Source organism: Rousettus aegyptiacus, unplaced genomic scaffold (assembly GCF_014176215.1).
Source record: "Rousettus aegyptiacus isolate mRouAeg1 unplaced genomic scaffold, mRouAeg1.p scaffold_m13_p_4, whole genome shotgun sequence".
Lineage (NCBI taxonomy): Eukaryota > Metazoa > Chordata > Mammalia > Chiroptera > Pteropodidae > Rousettus > Rousettus aegyptiacus.
In genome coordinates, this window is record NW_023416307.1 from 63,862,461 (window position 1) to 63,885,987 (window position 23,527).

At 36.2% G+C, this 23,527-nt stretch overlaps 1 protein-coding gene across 3 annotated transcripts in view; it reads left to right on the forward strand.

The window, feature by feature from the left end:
- The window catches only part of MORC1 (MORC family CW-type zinc finger 1), a 167,161-nt gene that overhangs the window by 139,118 nt on the left and 4,516 nt on the right, over positions 1-23,527 (forward strand). For all 3 annotated transcript variants that reach the window (XM_016162470.2, XM_036219599.1, XM_016162469.2), the window contains 5 exons: positions 2,880-2,949; positions 5,015-5,081; positions 8,466-8,612; positions 15,606-15,693; positions 17,180-17,233. In XM_016162470.2, coding sequence (XP_016017956.2) covers positions 2,880-2,949; positions 5,015-5,081; positions 8,466-8,612; positions 15,606-15,693; positions 17,180-17,233 — 426 coding nt within the window. The remainder of the gene's footprint in view (positions 1-2,879; positions 2,950-5,014; positions 5,082-8,465; positions 8,613-15,605; positions 15,694-17,179; positions 17,234-23,527) is intronic.

Below are 23,527 nucleotides of genomic sequence, written 5' to 3' on the forward strand. Positions count from 1 at the left end.
TTTTATTGAATAAATTAATGCATGAAAGGAAGAACCCTAGAACATAATGTTAACTATGGAAAAATGAAATCAGAAAGGGCCTTTGAGTTTGGCAGGAAGGCGTTTACTAGTCTGGTAGCCTTCATGGGTTCTTGATAATAATAGATGCTTTGAGTGGACGTTGAGGGAACAAAGAAATAGAAAAAAACAGGTAAAGTGATACCAGCTGGCTCTTCAGCTTCCGTAACCACAGTTGAATTAGATAAATGTTACACAGCCGACTGTGGTATGTTCTTTTTCCTTTCTCTAACATATTTATGATATATTTACCCTCTTAAAAAAAAGGCTTTACAAAACTGAGTATATGGTATTATGCTGCTCCATTGCATCTCTTGGAGAACAGACAAATCCCACTCTGTTCATTGTTAACATAATTTTAATTAAGATATTGGAAACCCCATGTTAACACTTAATTATAATCTTATTTACTGTGTGAGAGGTGTTAGCTGTTTTGTGACTGAGGTAAAATCTTAGGAAAAAATATCCCCAAACTGCAGAGTATGAAACATAGTTAAGTTGAAGTGACTGGAGAACATTTTTATAATGAAATGAAGTAATATATGTGAGAAAGCTTTGTAAGTAGTATCAAAATATACAGATAGTGTCATTGAAAAGACAACTGCATGTCTCTTGTCTCAGCTTGAAAAAATTTAGACCTTCAAAGTTAAAAGTACATTATAATAGAAGAGAGCATCCTATGAATTCAGGTACTTACATGGTGTTGTTTAAAATGACATAGTGTAGGCTGTGAATTGTTTATCCAAAATCTTTTGAACATTTCTATGCCAAAGGATAAAGAAAATACAAGAAAGGAAAAAGAGGAAATCTCTCTTGCAATAGAAATGATAAAGCTTTGTGTAAGTAACATTTTTGGAGTGAGGGGACCTAGCTGATACTTATGGAAACAGCCTTCACAAGGCAGAGCTCAAAGCAGGGACCTAAACAATAAAATGCAAAAATAATTTCATGAGACTATGTTGTTAACACCACTAGCAAAGTTTCCCTGCTGGGAGTGCTATGATTTTTATTAATCTTGGGTACTTCCATCTTGTCTGATTTTCATCATAGGAAAGATTTTCACCAAAGAAAATGAACACATCCTGAGCAGGATCATCACGGATTATAACAAAGTTGTTAAAATGTCAGGCATTATACAATTCCTCTTGTAAGCTTATCCTGTGGTTGCTGTTAACTTTTGTGAGAAACAGTCTATATTGCTTATAAACTGTTCAAAATATATTTAGTTCAATATTAGAGGCACTTCAAGTATGTAAATTTTCTTTACATATCAGCACATCATAAGAACTTTTAAATTTTATGAGATATTAGAAATAAGGCATATGATTTAAGATCATTTTGCGAAAATGAACTTTAAAAAAATGTACATTTCATTTACTTCCTAAAGCATGAATTTATTTACAGCGTATGTACAAAAATATTTTGAAATGGGCAAAAGTAGCTTAGAATCAGTTTTATTTATTTTTCTCTACCTACAAGGCTTTTTTCCCCCTCTTGATTTAGGTAGAAAACAGCAATGTTGAACAGCCTCACAGTTCTTTTGTTGCTAGGCTACATGTGTGCCCATGTAACCTGCTTCCTGATAACAGTTTCAGAATGCCATGTAAAATATGCCTGTGTCTCCTGGAAGGGGAGAAAAGGAGTGTCGATAGCCTCTCCCTCCCATGTTTGTTAGCAGGATAGAGGGGGCGTGAAAGGCGAATACATACACATTGGGTAAGTTCCAGAAAACTAATAGCAACATGCCTTCCACCAGGTAGTGGAAGTGGGGAACACGGTTGTGTTTTAGTGCGTGGTCACGGGCCTTCAGATCAAGGAGGAGACAGGAGCTTTTGCCTTACCCCATTTTCTTTTTCTACTGTCTATTTCTCCACCTTCCCACAAATTTACAAAGTACATAATATAGAGAGCATTCTTGATCTGTTTTCCTGAAGGATATATCTCTACCTCTATCTCTCTCCCACCTCCTTCCTTCCCCTCCCTCCCGCTCCCCCCTTTCTCCTTCTCTCATCTGAGGAAGTACATTCCCAAAATATAAATTTGTTTTGTGTGAGCCATAAAACAATGGGTTTTAGCAGGATTCCTAAAGTGATGACCCGGTTTCTAATGGCACACTCCACTTTCCCAATCCCCCTGTACCTTCCACCCTGATACCACACACACTCATTGTCTCACTGTCAGGTGCCACCAACAGCTTATACTGTCCCCAATGGCCCCTGCATTGAACACATTAAGGCTCGGTAATCCTTTTTAGACAGATTTGCTTTCTAAAAAGGACAAGGTGTCCCTTTCCTCAGCATTCCAGGCGTGCTCCCCCTCCCCATTTTCTTCTGCATCATGCACTGGGGCCTCAAGCCCCAGGCCCCAGCTTCCCCAAGGTTTTCATTGCACCGCTGTCGAGCTCATACCCTGTGCTGTCTGCTCTGTAGCAACCAGGGGTGTGGTAAGCCTCCTCAAAACAGCAGAGGCTTCTTGGTTGCTTCAGGTGAATCAGATATTTGGCTTATTTGTTAGAGTCCTTCTTACATACATGTAAGATATGGATTTAACAAAATATCTGTACAAAGATTGGTAGAAATGTAAAAAAAAAAATCCTTTAAAGAAAGGATGGAAGCGAATATGACGATTATAATGCAATCATCCTTGAGATGCATGCCAGTATCGTGTTTTACAACATTGTTTTCTTTAATAACATGCACATAAAACTGTCCTTCTGGCAACACTGTGGTCTCTTCTCTGATATGGACACTAAAATTCAATGTCATACCCTTTAATATGTCCTGTGTTTTTGTACAGCTTTAAATAAAGAGCTTGTTTTTCAGGTTTTAGATCAAAGTGACACCAACATTTCACTGAAACAAGAAAAAAAGGAAGTTCCTTTTATGAAAAAAGGTAAAAAAATAAAACCAGTTTACCTAGATTAGCTATAATGTTTGAGTTGTTTTCAATATGACTTATGTGACATATCTTATGTGGGTTATAGATCAGAAGTCTGGCAGCAGTTTGGATTAAAAAAAAAAAAAAAAGAAAAGTGTTGTTCCAGAAGTGGGAGGATCGGAGGGTAGAAAGCGCCAACCTCACACTTCCTAAGAGACAGAGATGCCTCCTGCCTGAGAATAGTGCTCCTAACACTGCCACAGTGCCTGAAATTCCCAACAGTAGACTTATATCACCCTCCGCATTGAATTCTATTTAGAAATCTGTTGAGGGTCGATATGAAGTCTATAATTTTCAGAATCTATTTTGAAAATTATAATGACATTCCCGTTTTCAATCATTTAGTCCTTTTCCTACATTTATTAGTTTCTTCATGTCCTTGGGATGTAATTTGTCTCAGGTGAGAAACTTGAACTTTTTAAAAAACGAAGTTGCTATCTTATTCAATTCAAAAATAGTTTCCCTGGATAGAGAAGCTGGAAACAGATTGGACTTAGAAAATCATATTTTCCCAGTATCCATTTATTATTATTACTATAATTATTTTATTATGTATTATGTTATTATTATTATACCATTCTCTTGTTTTAATTTTATACCACTGGGCCTAAACAGTAAGTCCATTATTTTTGTTGGCATCTTCTTACTCTAAAATAAGTTTTAAAGCTTTTATTAGTCTCATTAGCAAGTCTCAGCTCATTTTGGCTCCATTATTCATAATCCTTTTAGTGTTGATCCATGCCATCATTTTGCATTCACTTTTGGTTGTAAGCTCCCCCTTCCTTAGGTTGCTTAGGTAACTGAATCAGCTAGTCATTCATATCTTTATATTTGAACTCACTAGCGAGGTCCCTAAGAAATCGCACCTTTTCTTTTTCATCTTAATTAAAATAATTTGCAATTTTACAACCAGGATTTATTTTGTAAGGATTTCTCAATTTTAAAGCCAGTTTTCACAAAAGTTTCAAATTATTACCATGCCTTCAAGTATGTGCCTGTTGGGTTTCCAAATTGTAATGGAAAAATTGTTAGTACAATTTTGATCCCAAAATTAATATTTAATTTTAAATACTCATCCTGGGTTTTGAAAGAACAAATTGTGAAATGTTTTCAAATGACTATAATTACGGATTAGTTGGCTGTTTGGTTAAAAAAATTTTGCAGGTCAATGAGCGAAACCAACAGTGCCTGCAATGTGCTTGGAAAACTTCTCTGTCTGTATTCTCTTATATTTCCTTAAAGGAGTCAGACAGATCCTCAGCCATTTACTCACCGTCTAAAACTTTCATTGTTCCTGTCCTGTTCCACTTGGCCTTCAGTGGTCCTAAACTTGTTGGCAAGGGGTTACTTGGTGGAACAAGCTATTTGAATAGATATCACAAATAATTCTAGTGCTAATTGGAACAAATACACATTGACATTGCTTATACCGTCCCCACTCTTAAAACCAGTCCGGGGGGATCAAAGCATTTCTTCTTCTCTGTGGGCTGTAAACAAATCACTAACTACTCCGAACCTACAATTCTGAGATTTTCCAAATGAGAAGACCTACTAGATAACTCTAGGTCTCTTTCTGCTTTAAAGAAAAACTCCACTGGACACACATTTCTAATTTGCATCTGTCAATGTCTTTGAACCTGAACCTAAAACAGAATGGAGTAGGATCCTGGAGGGAAGACAGATTGTTGTCTGGGCAGAGGCTGGTGAGCGAAGGGAATCAGTCCCAATCAAGTCACCCAGCACACAACAATAGCAAATAAAAAGCATCATTAAAAAGAAATTCCAAAAAATTTACAAAAGTTACAGCGGTTTTTGAATTCTTATACACACTATATACATTTTATTAAAAAGTTATTATAAATTGCCTTGAGAACATGTTGGTGCAGTTTTACAAAAGGATGTTTGAATACAAGCTAAATTATATACAAGCAGTAAATGAATTGCTAATACTTCTTTCAGTTCACTTTATTGTGTAATCATCAAAAATGATTGTCTTCATTTTGTCTACATTCTTTTGAAGAAAAACAGGAACCGTGCAGTGATACTGCAGAAATAAAGAGACACTCTTCATTACTGAACTGGGAAAGGTGAGTGTACTGCAATTACACAAAATCCAAGTGAGTGAAATTATACTGTTGAAAAGTAATTATCAATGTTTAAATACAAGAAGAAAGAAAATAATAGAAACAAGCGAAGGCAATTAAGAATGGAACCAAATTTTACAAAGGAGACAAGAAAGAATAAAATACACTAGATTTCTTACCTTTTCCCCAAACCTTTTCATTTTCTTTTGTGAGGATTTGGGAATAATGAAATGGAACAGGTTTAACTTCCTACTCACAGCAAGCGCCCAATTCAAATTATTGTAATGTAGTCAAAGAACAGAAAGTGTCGCATATATAAGGATGACTATGAAATCAGGAACCGCTTTTTTTGTGTGTGTCTCATTATCTTATTGTCATACATATAGATAATTATAATAATCATTGTATGCTAGAATTTTCTTGACATGAGGCTTTTGTGACTTTTAAAATAAAATCAGCTGAATATTTTGGGTACCCAATAGAATGAAAAGAATGTTTTTAAGGAAGCAAACCCTTACCCTCCCTCTACTACAAACCTATCTAAGTTGCTTCTCAGACATTCAGACCCAGTGTCTCTGAATCTTCTGCTCTTTTTGCATAGGAGCATGCTGAATTAAGTGCAAGAAAAAACAGAGAGGAGTTTTTATGTCCTTGCGCCTGCTGACAGAATAGGCACTCTTAACACTTAACTCCCATCACCACTCAACTCTTCTGCTCTAAGCCTTTCATAGCCCCATCACTTTTATGATAAGTTTCAAATTCCTTAGCATGGCACACAAGTCCCCTTCACTCCTGCCTCTCTCTTTAGCCCCTGCTTTGCTTCCCAGAGTTTCTAAATTGCCTTTAGTTCTGTTTTATCACATATTTCCTTTTTTTTTTTTTTTTTTTGTCTACATTACTTTCTTTGTTTGAATGTCCTCTGAAACTCATATGCCAGTCTATTGCCTTTCATTCAAGTTTCAGTTCAAGTGTTCTCTCCTTTGGAGTCCCCTTGACTCTACCACAGGCAAGTTCAAGTATTCACATAGCCTCCGTTGCAGTGATAATACTGCATCATAACTCATTCAACTGCAATAATTATTTGTTAAATAGCAACTGTGTTCTGACACACCATGGTGAGCAATGCTTCACAGTCAAGTAGAATTGTCTCTCTGAATATCTGTCTTCCATCACACATAATCATCATAACTCCAAGCCTCTGAGAGTTCTTTCCTAAGCACCCCATCTAAAAAAGCCCACCTCATTTATGTTTATGCTACCCTGAACAAGCCTGATCCCGTCTGATCTTGGAAACTAAGCAGAGTCGGGCCTGGTTAGTAGTACTTGGGTGGGAGACCACCTAGGAAGACAAGGTGCTATAGGCGTAAAAAATAAAAAAAAATAAGGGATTGTAAACTGACAAAGTCCTTGCAATCTGTGAGGTCAGCCAAGGGTTGCCTTTCCTAAAAAAAATAATAAATAATAAATAAATAAATATATACATAAAATAGCCCACCCCACTTCTAACAAAGTGCACTGTCAAATCATGTCATCCTCTTTTATTTTTTTCTATAGCACTTATTACTGTTTTAAAGCATCTCATTGTCATTTGTTTGTTTTAATGTTTTACATTCTAGCTTCCTTATTTTCTATATATTTCTGTTCCATGAGAGCAGAGGCTAGCTTGCTCACTTCTGTGTGTCCTTAGTGTCCAGAATATCATCAGACTCAGAGTTGGCACTAAATAACATTTGTTGATTGAATAAATGATGAATTTTTCCCCCAGTGCTGTTTCTATGCCATTTTATGGACAATGTCTTAACCTAGAGTTATTTATTAAGATTTGAGTTAAAATTGAACATTCATCCAAGAACTAAAACATATTTGTGTGTGTGTGTGTGTATTATTTTACTTAATTATTTTTGAGCTTTAATGGAGTTCTGTTTTTTTTAAAAAAAAATCTTCAAATCATAAATACAATAAGAAATTTAGAACTATGACCCAATTAAAACAATCTTAAGGGAAGAGATGATAAAGGTGATGATAATGACATTGATAATGAGATACTATGTACTGAGCACTTACTAACAGTAGGTATTGAGGCAAATTCTTTGCATATATTTTCTAATCCTCAGCACAGCTTTATGAGATAGGTACTTATTATTTGGCAGAAAAAGAAACAGAGAAATCTCTTGCTCTGATGTAGTGCATTTTACCCTCTAACCCCAAACACCAGGATAAATTTCCAGCATCCCAAAAATGGTAACAAATATTTTAAAAGGATTTCTTTAATAAAATTTCAGCATAAAAGATATTACTATTAATGGGCATTAAGAAATTGTGCAAATATTGTTTAACAGACAATTAAGCATTGTAATTTTTTTGGTGTGTTGTAATGTTCCTAATCTTAAATATCAGCTGAAATTAGTACCATTAATACTAAAGAACTGTTGATAGTAGAAGCACATTTCATTTGGCATAAACTATTATCCAGTTTTTAAAAGGCCCCTATAGTATAAATATATAAAAGTCTCCAGGGCTGTCACCTTAATTTATGGACATTAGCATGAATGGATTACAAAAGTTCCCTATTACTTGACAGACAGCCCTGCATGATCTGACCCATACCTGCCCACCCAGCTTTGCCTCCCATACTGCACAGCCCCCAGTTCTCTTGAACTTTCTTGTTCCCAAAATACTGAAAGCTATGGGTTTTAGGTAGCCAGTTATCCTTTTGAAACATGTATCAGATCACTCATGCATGTAAGAAACCCTCCCATGGCAGTGCCTGCTCTCCTTAGAATAAACTCCAGTTCCTACTCCATGGCTGTGACTGCTGGCCTCTCACCTTTCTCTCCCTCTTCTTCCTGTGCACTCAGCCTTAACCGCTCTGGCCTTCTCACTCTTCTTTAAATAGCCCTGTCTTGTTTCTATCCCAGGATCATTAAAGTTTACCTGGAACATTCTTCTTCCTCTTGATTTAATGAAATATTTCTTTGGCTGACTTTGTCCCTTTTTTATTTCTGTACAAACCTTCTCCCAGGCTAAAATAGAACTTTAGCTTAAAAACCTCTTTTAGCAAATAAGAGACAAATGGTATATGACTACTCTTATTAAGAATAAATCACTACCAATTCCCTTTAATTGTGACCACCCAAAAACCTTGAAACAAGATTTGTCAGAAATAAATAGTAATTCTTCTACTTGAGAATTGGTTTTCTATGACTACATAAATGACAATTTTCATCATTACATTTATGTCCTTTCACTTGTTGTGTATTAACATTTTATTTCTCATATATTGATGTTTATGAATTTATTAGTATCTAATGTGATTCCTACTTTGAAATTAGAAAGCTCAGCTTGGTTCTTTTCTTTCTTTTTTTATTTTTTCTTTTTTTTGTCCAGTGTGCCGATGGAAGATTTAGATACAAGTTCTGGACACAAAGCCAGAGTTTCTGTGAGTGGTGATTGTAAAGTTCCTTCTTTGCTGACAAAGTCTTCTCAAAGCACATCTGTCAAGGAAACAGTAAGAAAACTGACATCTAATTTATGGTAAAGATATTTACTAACATATTTCTACATCTCTGTTGAACTTTCTAAGCAGTAATAACTCCTAATTTTTTTTCCTTTCTTAAGAAGTAATGTTAATGAGAAAATTCAATAGAATTACTTTATGACTTGTCTTCTAACTACACCGATTTAAATAAACCGTGAGTTAAATGCCTCTTGAAATAGAACTGCATTGATAACTGCCTGTTGTTACATTGCAATATGGTGGATGTTAGTCCTCTCTTGAATGTGATAAAGAATTCTTACTGAATTTGCCTTACTGAACTAATTTTTCCCTTCATTTATTTTTCTTTCTTTCTTCCTTCTTTTCTCTTTCTCTTTTTTCTCCCTCACAAGGACCCTCATCACATTTGTATGGTCTTCTAAAAAGTCCCTTTTTTTAGCTTTAGATATTAAACTTACTGAGGGAAACTGAGTTTTACTTTTGGTTCAGTGTAGAATATTAACATTTGTGGGCATGGTTAATGAGGAATTTAGATGTTTGGATTTCAGTTTCCAAAGGATGGAGACACAGGATTCAGAATTTTTCTAAATACGGAGGGACCGATGATGATAGGTTTCATATGGGAAGGTGGGGGGGGGGCAGGAGCAGTAACACCACTAAATCAGTGCAGCCAGTTGGTTTGGTTGGGGTTCACCGAGGTAAGAAGCTTTAGACCAAGGAGGCCATACAACATGCCCTAGCTGGAATAATGCTTTCCCTTAGACAGTTACTTTGACTATCTGGTCAGTGACTGACAAAATCTTCCTGCAGAAGAGAGTTAGCAAAGAATAGAAGTGGGTAAGATCAAAAAGAAAGGTAGAGGCTGGCCATAAATCTAGGAAGCTATAGCCTCTGCTTGGGCCTAGGCTGTGATTTTGTGTGTGGAGACTGCAAACCCCTGTAAGACACAAACGCAATTCTGCAGTTGCCTAGGGCTTTATGGAAGTTTCTGTGGCAGCATCCAAGGCTGTGGGACTGTGCTATGTGGGCATGATGGCCCCATCTCCTATCCTTCAGGAGCAGACTTCTAAAATCCAACCTGCCACAGGCAAAGGAAGCACTCTTGTTTATATATATGTGGACCTACCTAGAACTTTAAATCAGGACACATTTTCACTAATGATGCTAGGGATCCAGAGACAAGTTATTGACCAAGAAATGAAGCCAGAGTGCTACATTTCTGAACACTAAGTTCTGACCACTGAATCTACCATTGTGCCTGGGTTGGTTAGCTTATATTAGCCTGGGAAAGAGTCACAAGCAGGCCAGACCTCAGTGGTATATGGATATTATGGGGTTGATAAAGGCCACTTGTCTAATGATCTGGGTGTATGTCAATCTCATACTGCCATGGCCTACAGTATAGTCCCTAAAATATGGGATTCCCCAATAAGTTTCTTACCTTCTATCAGTATTTGATCAGAAGCATATGTAAGATTCTCAGCTTTGAATTGGGTAGGTATAAGTTTGCATCCTGGTTTTTTCCTTGCTAGTCCCAAGATTCAGGCATGTCAATTGGTCACTAAGACATGGTAGCATGTAATAAATTATACATGCATGTGCCCCTGTATATCTGAATAAATGTGTACATATTATTAAAAATATATGGGTATGACCCCATGTCCAATGATTAGGACATTGCTTTAAGTGAACCAGTCCTTCTCGATAATTAATAGCTATTGTTTTTGAGCCATTTAGAATTTTGTATAGTGTTTTGTATATATTAGATTTTCATTTCTACAAGCTTGAGATTGGTGTTATTTTTAACTTATTTTTTTTAAAGATAAACTGAAGCATAAAGAAACTAAGTAAAACATTCAAAGTCTCAGAGGCAATTACACAGCTACAAAGGGCAGGCTGGGTTTAAACTCTGGCTTCCTGATTGGGAATTTCATGCTCTTAACCACTATATATATATATATATATATATATATATATATATATATATATGCAGGTATATATATATGCAGGTATATATATATGCAGGTATATATATATGCAGGTATATATATATATGTAAATATATATACACACATACATATATACACACACATGAAAATATATACATATGGAAGTGTGTATGTATATATGTATGTGCGTATGTCCATAATATGTCCATACTATGAGACCTGGAGAGACTTGTCTGGTAGTGTTGAAGCACGGTTTGGATGCACCACTGAGCATCATCATTTTCTTTATTTTTTACTTGGCTAACTTTTATTCTGCATCTAAGTGTATATTACTATTAATTTTAATGAGTTCTATGTGATCAAAAAGGAGATGATTTGAATGAATAACACTTTATAGTACCACTACTTCTATAATTAGGCATCAGCAGAAAATTAAAATTTCCCAGAAACCATCTCCCTAATGAACATGTAGAATCTTTAGTTCCTGAAATCATCATACTATTATCAACTGAACATTCTAAAAGCCAAATGTATTAATAAATCAGCTCTTTCCTGTACCAGCTCAAATTTTTGTGGTGATTGTTTTATAAAAATATTCAATGGAAAAAGAACTGTACAGAGCACAAGGCTTTGACTGGAACAAAACAAGCACCTCATTTATGAATTTTCTCCTTTGCCTTTAGCAGCATGTCCTATGTTTTCTCACATTCGCCAGGGAAAACAGATTTCTTTTTTTTGTTATGGTTTTCCCTCCACCCCCCACTCCCACCCACCCTCGGTACTGCCCTATTCTATATCTGGCCTTATGTTAAGTAGATTTTGAATCCCTCAAGACGTGAAGATTGTGGCTGGCTGTGTACACTGTGGATGACACCATGTTCTTTATACTCTCCATTGTTTGCCAGATTTGCCTTGCTTGTCAAATGATAAAGAGAGTAGGTAAAGCCCTTCCAAATGTGTGGGGTGTTCTCTTCACTTGCTCACTTTGGACATAATATCATTCTTGCCCTTTTCTACATTCCTGAAGTAGACTTAGGCCACCTTGGTTTAATTCATGTTAATAGAATAAGTTAATAAAAAATTATGCTCAGTTTAGCATTTTTCTGTCTTATATTTTGTTTTTAATCTATTAGTTTATTTAATCCCTAAATAAAGTAACTTTTATGAAAACAGATTAGATTTTCCACACTGTGTTTAACATATATTAGTAGATATACAAAGATATTCAATTTAAATTAAATTGAAAAAGATTGTTGTAAAAAAGCAGTGAATGGTATTTATTCCTGGATGTTAAAATATTTTCAAATAATAGGGTATGACTGAGTTGTGTTAAGTTAGAGGTAAATAAGCTAAACTGAGATCCAGACTGTTAAATTTTATCAGATGGTCCTAAATATTGGAGTAGTATCAAATGTCAAATCACGTTTAATAATAATAATAACAATAATAATAAATGTTTATTAGGCACTTACCGTTTGCCAGTCACTATTCTAATGACTCTGTATATGTTAACTCACTTAAACTATACAACGACCCTATGAATAGATACTTACAATATCCCCATTTTACACATGAGAAAATTGAGGTATGTGGAGGTTTAGTAGTTTGCCCAGCATTTATGTAACTCTTGGGTGGTAGAGCTGGCATTTGAACTGTGGCAGTATGGTCTTATAGCCCTTGATCTTCACTACTAACCCTGTAAGGTATTGTTTTGACTTATGATTTTATATAAAAACTTGAGAATAAGGCAGACTTCATTTATTTCGACTACAAAAAACAAACATGCTCTATGTTATCTGCAATTTCAAAATAAGTTTTAAAAAGAAAGGCACTTTTTCCAGTTGCTACCAGTTACCGAAGCAAAAGAAGAGTCCATAAAAATAAATACGTTAGCAGTCAAGCTCGATCAAAAACTGAGCTGATTCCTGGTTTTAAAAAGTGGAGCCAGGCAATTTCCATGTCAATCTAGTCTTTCTTTTTCCTGGGTTGAAGACTGAGAGTTTCAGTCTACCTCAAGTAGGTAGCTTGCTTTTTTCTTTAGCCAAGACTCAGCTGGTTAACTGGGTTACTGTTTAAAAAGAACAGCTGGATGACCAGGTACCTTTCTGTATCCCTGCTGGTGTCTAGGAAGAGTGGAGTTGTGTTAATGGAAGTAGGAGATTTATCTTAAGGAAAAATTACTCTGTTGAGAAAATAATGTGATTACAGAGTAAGAAGGAAATGGCCCTTAGCTGGAATTTTTAAAAGCCTGAACATCACATAGAGAGACAGAGCTGATTTAGTGTTTTAGCTCACCTAGTTAAACTATATAAAGACTTCCAATTCAAACTTGCAGATATGGATATGGATTCTATAGGAATTCAACTGAGAGGGGGCATCATCGCCAAAAATGCAATGGTTCTGGGTGCAAGTTTTAGCTCTGGAAGACCTTTCAGATATTTCTTTCTTGAATTCTTGAGAAGAGAGACAGTGTTAAACAAAGACAAATTCCTGATTTTATTATCAAGTCTAGGAATAGAATTGTGAGTAAATATTCGTAGGGAAGAAGGGCTGTTTGTGGTGGGACAAGAGTCTCTTTGAAATGGCAGTACTTGGTTCCTGAGATACCTAAATGCACAGTATCCATTTGATTAAGTGGATACCAGTTTATACCTACAGTTGTGCACTGAGCACCTCCTAGCATGCCTCCTTGAAAGATCTTTCATGGATTAGAGGATCACTTTGTCTGTTCTAAAGGAAATCTGAACTTTAAGGGTGGAGAGAAGTTTGATCAGAGATAGCCCCAGGAACAAAAGAAGGTACCAATGAAGAACACCATCAAAGAAAGAGACTTGAGGCAATAAATAAAGGAATAATAAATGAAGGAATTTTTAAAGAATTCTTAAACATCTAAATTCAGACCCTAATTTGTGATTTTTGGCATCTTACAGTTTTGTTTTGTTTTGTTTTTTAAACAGTATCTAACAGTTTTTCCTGATTTAATTTTTCAGGAAAAGGAAAAGGTCTTTGTTTTTGTGCCTGGAGACCACAGGAGCTGGATAAATTGTCTTCCTTTCTAGTCAGTCTTGTGGGACAGACTCCTCTGGGGAAAAACTCTTTAGCAGCAGATCTAGGCAGGAGAAAGCAAAAGGCTTAAATACCTGGAGGGAGAGATGAAGGAAAGCACAGGCAACCTGCTTGAGCCTGGGGGAGGTCGGGGGGGCGGGGGCGATGCGCACAGAGATCCTCAATAATCAGGAAGCCAGAGAGGTTCAAAATAGGAGTAAGTCCTAAATCAAAGAGTTTCCATAAAAATTGCATGAGGTTACATATATAAAGCAGGTAGCAACTCTTAGCACTATTTAACACTTTATAAAAAGTGGTTGAATCCAACCAGGGAGTTCGATACTTTCAGAAAATACTGAGTTCTCCAACATACAGTACAGTTGGACTAGAATACTTCCCTCATGTCCCCATCCCCTGCTTCTCACGGCTGGCTAACTCTTCTGCTTTGGGGTTCCCCAAATATGTGTTAGGGCCCCTCCTCTCGGTACCCAGGGTACTGCATTCCCATTCTCATCTTAGCATGTTTTTCTAGAAGTACCTCCTTATAAGATTGCAAATAAGCTCTAAATCTAAACCCAATGGAATTTACATCATGAAAATGCTCAGAAGAATTATCAACCCTATATTGGAAGCAGCAGGGCTGGATTTAGCAAGAGAGGAGTGGTTTGCGTAAAAGACCTCTCACCCCTCTGTCCTATCGAACCAGCGATAAAGTTGACCATGGGTCCCCTTTCCCAGGGACTCCAGGTGAGCTTTGTTTTCTCTGTCATCTGATTTCTGCTCATCTCAAGTACCTGGAGGCCCCTTTTCACTCTGCCCCCACCCCACTTATCTTGTTACTAGCCAGACAAATAATTTCAAGTGGTTGTGTGTATGCATGTTTTTTATTTGGTGGTGTGCAATATTGAGGATTTTTACCTTTTTGGATTGAATCTCCTTAAAACTATAATAAATGAATATTAACACAAATATGCTAAAAATACTAGGAATGTAAATTATATAAGAAACAGCTGTTTTATCTTTTGCATTCCATATTCTTTTACAGTTGAAAAGTTTTGCTAATCCCATAGATAATATACATGAAGTCTTTGGAGCACTTCAACATAAAAACACTCTTTACACTTTTAAGATGTGGTAGGTACAAATGTCTAGATTTTATATTTCCCCAGGAATTAAATATGTGTTTTCTAGGTGATTAATCCTAGAATAGTTGTCTCACTAGAAGAGTAGGGTGCTACTGCCTTTTGGCAAAATGAAGCGCCTGTCAGAACAGTGGTCATCACTGTTTTGAAAGAACAGGGTCCATGTATGATTTCTAAGAGTAGTTCTGGATAGTCAGATGAAAGGAGTTAATCTGGAGAGTTAAGTTCTTTGGTTTTCTCAGGGAAAAAGTCAGGAAGCCCCAAATCAGCCTGTTTCCCTCCAGGAACTTTGCAGAGTTCTCTGTGGAGGAGAACACTCAATGAGGTACAAGGTTTTTCTGGACTGCTTGGTTATGAATAGACATCGTGAGTCCTCTTTCTCTCTTCCTTCCTTCCTTCCTTCTTTCCTTCCTTCCTTCCTTCCTTCCTTCCTTCCTTCCTTCCTTCCTTCCTTCCTTCCTTCCTGCCTTCCTTCCTTCTTTCCTGCCTTCCTGCCTTCCTGCTTTCCTTCTTTCCTTCATTTTTTCCATGAACTTTTAATTTTAAGATAAGTATAGATTCCCATGTAGTTGTAAGAAATAATACAGAGAGAGTTCTCCCAACGGTAACATCTTGCAAAACTATAGAGCAATATCACAATTGGGATATCGGCATTGATGCAGTCAGGATCCAGAACAATTCCATCAACACAAGGATTCCTCCTGTTGCCATTCATTATAGCCATTCTATGCTTTTTGAAGAACACTTTAATGCCAGTGGTAAAAACAGTTTAGTGGGCATGAATGTTCACCTTTGCCAAGAAGTTTAACACCAGGAATCAGAGTCAGTTCTGACAGGTTAGTGCTGTGCCTCTTTTCCCGGTATATTCCCGTTTCTGCTGTGCTTATATTCCCAGGGAGATTCTTCTATATTTCTTTCCTGAGTATCAGCTGTCATCAGAATTTAGCTACACATCTGTGGAGGAACTTATAGCAAGTTCTGAGGTAAGCTGGTTTTTGGAATTCTGAGGAAATGACAAAAGAACCCGAATTTAATCTTCAGTGAAGAAGAATGTAAAGTATTACCATTAAGAGGACCTATTATGGCTTAAGTGAACAAAGATAAGAATCTTTATACCAAAAGGATGACAGAATTAAAGCTATGTTTAAAACCAGTGTGGTCAAAGGTTAAATAAACTTTGAGAAGATCTTACAGACTGAGAACAGTCGATAGCAGAGATAAAAAGAAGTGGGACATCATCCCTGATTTCCCTCCCTTGCACCAAAAATAGACTTTCTGTCTCTTAGATATATTTCTTTGAGCACTTTTGTTAGGAGCTGAAGTGAGGATGGGGTGGGTCAGCCATGTTACTAGTCTTAGTAGAATCACTAAGACATCACAGAGAAAGATGAAGAAAATTTACCAACTCTCCTCTCAGGGACAGTACTTTATATGATTAGAAGGAAAACTTTGACCAGCTTCTTGGGAGCCTCACACTAGCTCACAATAGGTGGTCCCCAAGCTGCCGTGGTGAAGGTGAGTAAGTTGTGCAGGCCTGAGGCCCCCAGAACTGCTCACTGGAGTGGAGGAGAAGAGCCTGGTCAGTGCAAGAGGGTGGGAGGGCTCCTTCCCTGCCCTTATGCCCAGTGTTTTTTTGTGTGTGTGTGTGAAAGGATAAGTATACATGGAAAGGCTATCAGTGAAAAGAACACCAAATTATTAATTTGGCTGTGGTGCTGTATTCTTTGATCCTGGGTGTGAAATCCTTAATTTTCTAATCTACGGTCATTATTTCTGCTTCTTCACCTTCTACTCTTACCTCACCCTCTCCCATCAGGTTTCTGACTTCACTACTTCACTGTGACTGTCTTGTCAGGTCACCAGTGACTGCTGTGCTGACAAATGCAGTAGTCACTTACCGGACCTCTCAGAGGCCTTCAACTTGGTCACCTTCTCATCCTTTAAGCACTTTCCTTGTGTAGCTCTCATGACAACACACTTCTTATTTTCTTGCTTCCTTCCATCTTTGCTGGCAACTCCTTCTCTATTTGGTTCCTAAATGTTGGCATCTGTGAGGACTCATTCCTGAACCACTTTCTTCTCTCTATTAAATGTTGTTTCTAGTCTCTCTGGATTCAAATGTTATCCCATATGCCAGTGACTCCCAGTCTATTTCTGTGGTGTTTCCGTCTAAGAAATCTTGACTCTAACTACCTCTTGACATCCTTTTGAACATTATTTATCATTTACTTTTTCTTCACCTGGATTTTTTTTCATTTGTGATTCTTTCAATCATGCTGTATTAATTATGTAAACTGCCTAATCATATACCTTAGTTAATTAATTTAATTAGACCCAGGCTTAAAACAGCGTTGGCTAGTTCTAGGCTTTGATACTTCCTTTAAACTAGATATTACATGTTATAACTCTGTGTAAACAGCTGATTCTCTGAAAGATAATAGCTTGTTTTATTATTATTTATGAAAACAGCTGGAACAATGCCCAGAACAGACAAACAGAAAGTTGAAAATGTGTTTCTACCAGGTAAGCTTCCTTTCAATGTAGTCATTTATATTCTAGATGATCCTCTATTCCAAAGGAGAAATAATATACACTTCCAAATGTTAGATTTGGAAGGAAATCAAATTTACGTCCACTTATCAAGACTTAGAATAATGTGTAGCATTTCAGATGTCACAAAGCAACATCTTTTTGAATTTTAAAATACACATGTTTCCACATCATAAAGCTTATGAAACACTTAGAGTAGGACTGTTATTTGTATAGGAAAGATGACATTTTGAGTCATTAAGAAACAGATTCAGTAAATTCTCGAGACACCAGAAATCATTTGTAGATTTTAATTAAAGTAAGTATTTAATTATAGTAGGCTTCTTTTAACATTGTTGATAGATTCTGTGACTTTAAGTGAAACAACATATAATGAAACCAATTTTTACCATAGGCTATTGATATAAACAATAGTTAATTTGCTAAGGCATCTCATCAGTGTTAGAAAGAAACGACGTTAAATGAAGCAATGCTACTTGAAGACCTGTTGTACCTGGACAAGTTTATATCTCTGGATTTTTTTTTCAGCATTCTATCAACGCTTTTTAAAGTTTATGGTTTTTCTACTATAAAAGTATTATAAAAATAATTAGTGCCAATAAAATAAGGTAAAATAAATTTCTTTAAAAAATCATTCATAGTCCCAAACTATTTTAAGATCATTGCTATTAATATTTCGGTGTATTTCATTGTAACCACCCTTTCTCCCCTGCATATAGATGTTTTTGTTTTTTATAGTCTTCAAATAATAATATCATGTCTCTGTTCTTAAAGATTTCCTAAGGGGGAGAAAAAGAATTCATAGAATCAGTTCTACTAGAGAAATATCTCAAAAAATCATATGCCCTCAATACCCTTAATTCACATTAAAGGGAATGAGACTCCAAGATGTAAAACTTGGCCAAGGAGACATAAAGGATTAGGATTGGAGCCAGGTTGGCCACTGAGGTTCACAGATTCATCATAGAGGCCACAAAAGTCTAGAACTTTTCATGGACCAATATCAATATTGAGATGTTAGTGCTCCACTGATTTTTTTTACTTGTGTGTGCTCAAACAGGTTCACCTGCTGTATAACTAGCATATATACTAGCATCTCCTTCCATTTGCTTATGCAGTTAAAGAGAAAACCGCAGGCTCAAAATAGCATCACTTTTGTTAAAGCCCATGATACCAAACTTAAATTTAATACCTGACCTAATTGTTGTTTCAACCTTTTCCCAGAAATATATTCTTAATCAACTAATTTGGAATATTGTGGTCAACACCACTGAGGTAATCTGTCATGCCCACTTCATTCCCCATGGAAAGAAGGAAAGAAGAGATAATTTTCATGATAAAAAATCCTCGCCATTTCCTTCAACACCACCACGCACCTACCCACCCACCCAAAGATACCCTGGTCTAGAAATAATCCTCTCTTTTCTTTTCTTAATAGCTTCCTTGACCCACCATTATTTCTATAAAAACCATCCATTTTGTTCAGCTCCTCAGAGAGCCCTTCTAGTTGCTAGATGGGATGCTGCTTGATTCATGAATTACTTAATAAAGCAAGCTGGTCTAAATTTACCAGTTAAATTTTGTTTTTTTTTTAACAGTGCTTACAGCCATCTTCTGGAAAACTATCATAATAACATGCAAATCTATAAAGACCAGGTGGTAAATGGTGCCCCCTGTATTTGTACAAAGCACAACTATAAGTAGAGAGAGGTATTGCTTCATCTCTTTTGTAAGAAATTGAATATATTTGAATAATCGTATTTTATAAATGAAATGAAATTGTCAAGTAAATTCCCAGAGACATAAAACTGGTTCAACTTGAAATGAAAATTAGAACCAAAGCCAGATTCTTTCTTAGAAAGGCTATACCACAAAGTATTTAAATTTTAGGGTGTATCTAACTTTAACACCCCTGTTGATGTATTTGTCTCTGATATTTCTGATCGAGTTCCTATTAGACTTTGATAAGCAGTTGAAAATGAAGAAATATTAGAGTTCTTAGTTGGCTATCATTGTTCAACTGAAAAGTGAATTTATTTTCTGAACAGTGTCCTTTTGCAAAAGCAATAATTGAACATTTTCAGCTTCAAGTCAACATTTACAAACTAGAATAAAAGACAAAGTTCTCTTTCAATATATTTTTGACCCTATTTTAGTGCTAATATTCTCATCAATGAATGTAAAACTGTGATTGATCAAGAGCTACTAGAGCCAGGCACTGAACGAGGCCTTCTATATATGTTACCTCATTTAACTCTCATGACAACTTTGAGAGGGATGTGCCATTGTCTCCATGTTAGTAATGAAAAAATGGAGAGTCAGAAAGATAACTTTCCAGTGTCATCTTTGCAAGTAAATAGCAAATTCGGGATTGGAACCCAGATTTGTCCCATCCAAAGCTGTTTTCACTACATTACTTTCCTACATCATATTCTTATCCAGATGGTAATACTTCATCCTTGTGAGAGTTTGCACATATTACTTGCAATAGGTATATAACAGCTTTTGAGCCTGTTGGTATAAAATGATTATTGTTTACTTACCAAACACCATTATACTACATGATGAGATTTATATGGGGGAAATACTGACAGTGAAATATCAAGGGTAGGGGTGCATGTGGTAGGCAGGTTCTTTAGTGTTTCATCAGGAATTTTCCCAATGGTAAGTCTGTGGCAACCTGCCTGAACAATTACCAGTAAGGCTCCTGGATCTTCCCACAGATCCTCATCTACTGGTTAGGGAACTCTGATTTAAATATTTGTTCTATAAAACTTAGAAATCTGCCAAGAATTAGATTATTATACATCTCAGCTTAATCAAGCTTATATTTGTTCTTCATGCCTTTTTCTAAATGTTCATTTTTCAATGTCTTCACTATCAGTAATGGAGCCAGGTTATTGGGTCTCAGAGGCCAGACTGGATAAGTGTTTATTCAAGGTGAATTGTATTAGCACAGGTGATGGAATCTCAATGTTCAGGACAAGTGGGATTCAAAGAATCAAAGCAAGATAGTCAGGAGACCATGAATTCCTGTTGAAACTGAGATATTGCAAACAAAACACAGAACAGTTGGAATTATGGCTCCCCTAAGATGAGACTGCTTAGTTTTAAGGACTTTATTAATGATTGGTAGATTTTGATAGGTGTGGTTATAAAAACCATTCAAATCATTTCTCAAAATCCATTTAGAAGACAAATCTATGCAACTCACTTTAAAGTGTGTACTTTTAATAAGGAGAGCCACATCCAGGCATAGGAGGACCCTCAACAGCTTACAGACTTCTTTGGTCACCTCGCTCTGACCACCATTAGTGCTTTTGATGAGTACTGTTGGAGTAGTCAGTGATTCATGACAACATTGGTGGTCCTGCACAACTGCCCTGAACTACCATCTTTTATTCTTTCCTCTCCCAAGCCATCTGGTCCACCCAAACTGGTGTTGCTCCAACCCACTAGACCTGCCTCTGAGCCTTTCCTTACATGGTCTCCTAGAATATTCCTGTCTGGTTTCCCAGTCCATAGTTGGCCTGTTGAAATCCTGACTATCCCATGTAGATAGAACCTGATCCATGCTAAATAAAACCATTCTCAGCCTAAGGGAAATTAATATTGACTTCCTGTGTTCTGAGAGAACCTTAAAACTCGATTTTAGCATTAATTAAATTTTCTGACTTGTATCATGTTAGTTTCTTGTATTTTATTTTCTAAATTATAGAATCTTTGACGCTAACAGTCCTCTCTTATCAAACTCTGTATCCTGGTGGCATTTAATCAGTACCTTTGAATGCATCTGGACCTTACTATTTGTGCATTGAATCAAAGTTAATCATTTCTTCTGTAGAGCCTGCCCCACATAAACACTCACATGTATATCCCTGTAAGGTACAAAATCTATAGACTCGTAGGCCAACTTTACTTTATGCAAACTTGTTAGGATTCTGAAACTCCAGAGCTGCTAGATCTCTGACTTTTTAAATTCAAGGCAGAAAATTAAAATCTCAGTTGAATATTTTTTCTTTCAAATCCTAATTCTGGTCTGAATTAATGTAGTTTGTGAAGAATTCCATTTTTGATCTACCACAAATACCTCTGCAAGAGTAAGTTTATCCAGCAGAACTAAGCCTCTCATCTTGTTACAATTCTCCACTCACCTTAATTAAAATGTTAATACAACTAGAAGTCCTTTTATATTGAGCTTTAAAAGTTGTCAGAATTACTACTTTTCATGGAAATCTCTTGGAGATATTAGTTTCAGAAAGGCAGAAGGATAAATCAGGAAACAGGCTGGTAATGTTTGAAGAAAATATAGTTTGCCGATTACAAAATATGAATATGACTTTAAATGTAGTGTGTTATATAAACATTCTTAATGTCATACTGTATTAAACGTGTTGTCTTTTGAACTTTTTATTTTGAAATGATTATAGATGCACAGAAATTTACAAAATAGTAAAGGTCCCATGTACCCTTCACCCAATTTTCCCTAATGCTTACACTTTACAAAATTATATAATTATAGTACTATATCAAAACCAGAACACAGAAATTGGTAAAATGTGTGTCTCATTTTATCACATGTGTAGATTTGTGTAACCATTACCAAAATCAAGACCAAGAACCCCCATTACCACAAAGACCTCCATGTGCTTTCCCTTTATAGTTATACCTCCACCTCTAACACACAAACACCCCTAACCCCTGGCAACTACTCATCTGTTCTCCAGCTCTATAGTTTTATCATTTCAGAAATGTTGTAAAAATATAAAAATATAGTATTGTTGCTTTATGATTGGCTTGACTCATTCAGCATAACGCACTTCAGACCCCTTCAAGTATAATATTAATAGTGTGTTCCTTTTTGTTGCTAATGAATAATATTGTTTTTCTAAATAATGTTGTGTTTTAATTTTATTTGTTTTGATTTGTTTAATTGTTACTTTTATAAAAAAGTGTTTCCTGGCTGTTGTTCAGGATGCAAAATTCTTGAGTTCTAAAAACTAAAAACTATAAGTGGCTGGTGACATCTTGACTATCTATAACCCTATCCTCCGTACACCTGATTTGATTTATTTACCCTACATCACCCGTAGGCCATGGGAGCTGTCTCTCAGTTCGACCGAAGCCTCCACAGGAAGTATCTGTGAAGCTTCTGGAGGAGGTAGTTGTTGCTTTAGTTGTAAGTCATCAACTTCTTGTAGGTTGAATTGAGGATGTTCAAAAGTAGATTCCCCTCCAAGATCTCAGAATATAATCTCAGAATATAACTCAAAGCAGGATTTGCCCACATGTCTGAAATCTTCTTGCTGTGATTGCCACACATCTGCTCCCCGAATTCCCTGCTATTTAGTTCTCATCATGTGGCAGGCTTTGGAAATACAGAGGTGAATAAAGCAATTTTTATTACATTGAGGTTACATTCTAAAGAAATCAATAATAAACACATAAACAAAACATAATGTAGTGCCACATAATCATAGATACTAAACACATAAATAAGCATATAATGCTATATGCCATAAAATAACCGTGCAGGAGGATACAGTGATGGTGTGTGTTGTGGAAGGGTAAGCTATTTCAGGTGAGTGTGGAATAGCTGAGCCATATTTTAAGCAATACTGGGTTAAGTAGTGAGCCTTATATGTAGCTGGGGTCAAACTTACCAAACAGAGAAAATAATGGGGACAAAGGGCCTGTGGCAGGAATGAACTTGGTATATTTCTGGAATAATGAGGCTCAGAACTCAGGAAACAAAGTTAAAATTCACGAAGCTAGGTCAAGACTTTAAATGTTTAATTCCTGGTGCCTCACACAAGCTTCCAGGAAGTTTAAGATTCTAAAAACCTAAAATTTCTTTATATGGCAATTTACAAACCTCACGTCTTACCTTTGACTTCATTGTATGTGTGTGTGTATGCATGTGTGTGTGTGTGAGAACAAACAGTTAAGACTAGCATTTGCCCCATGAAGTGCTATTTAGGTCCATCTCCAAAATATTCATTTCAATTAATAGCACAAAAAAAGCATCAATAATTAGGGCACGAGTTACTGACATAAATTCAAGGTAAGTACTTTAAGTAAGGACTTTCATACTCTTAATTTAATGGGGAATTTGCACCCTTCTCTCAACTCTAATAATATTTGTGCCTTACTTGGGGGCACAATGCACTTTCTCCAATAAGATATAACATTTACATGTGGGCTATGTGAACAGTGTCTAGGGAAGGACCTGCATATGTCAGTGAGGTGTTGGAGGAGGGAGAAGGA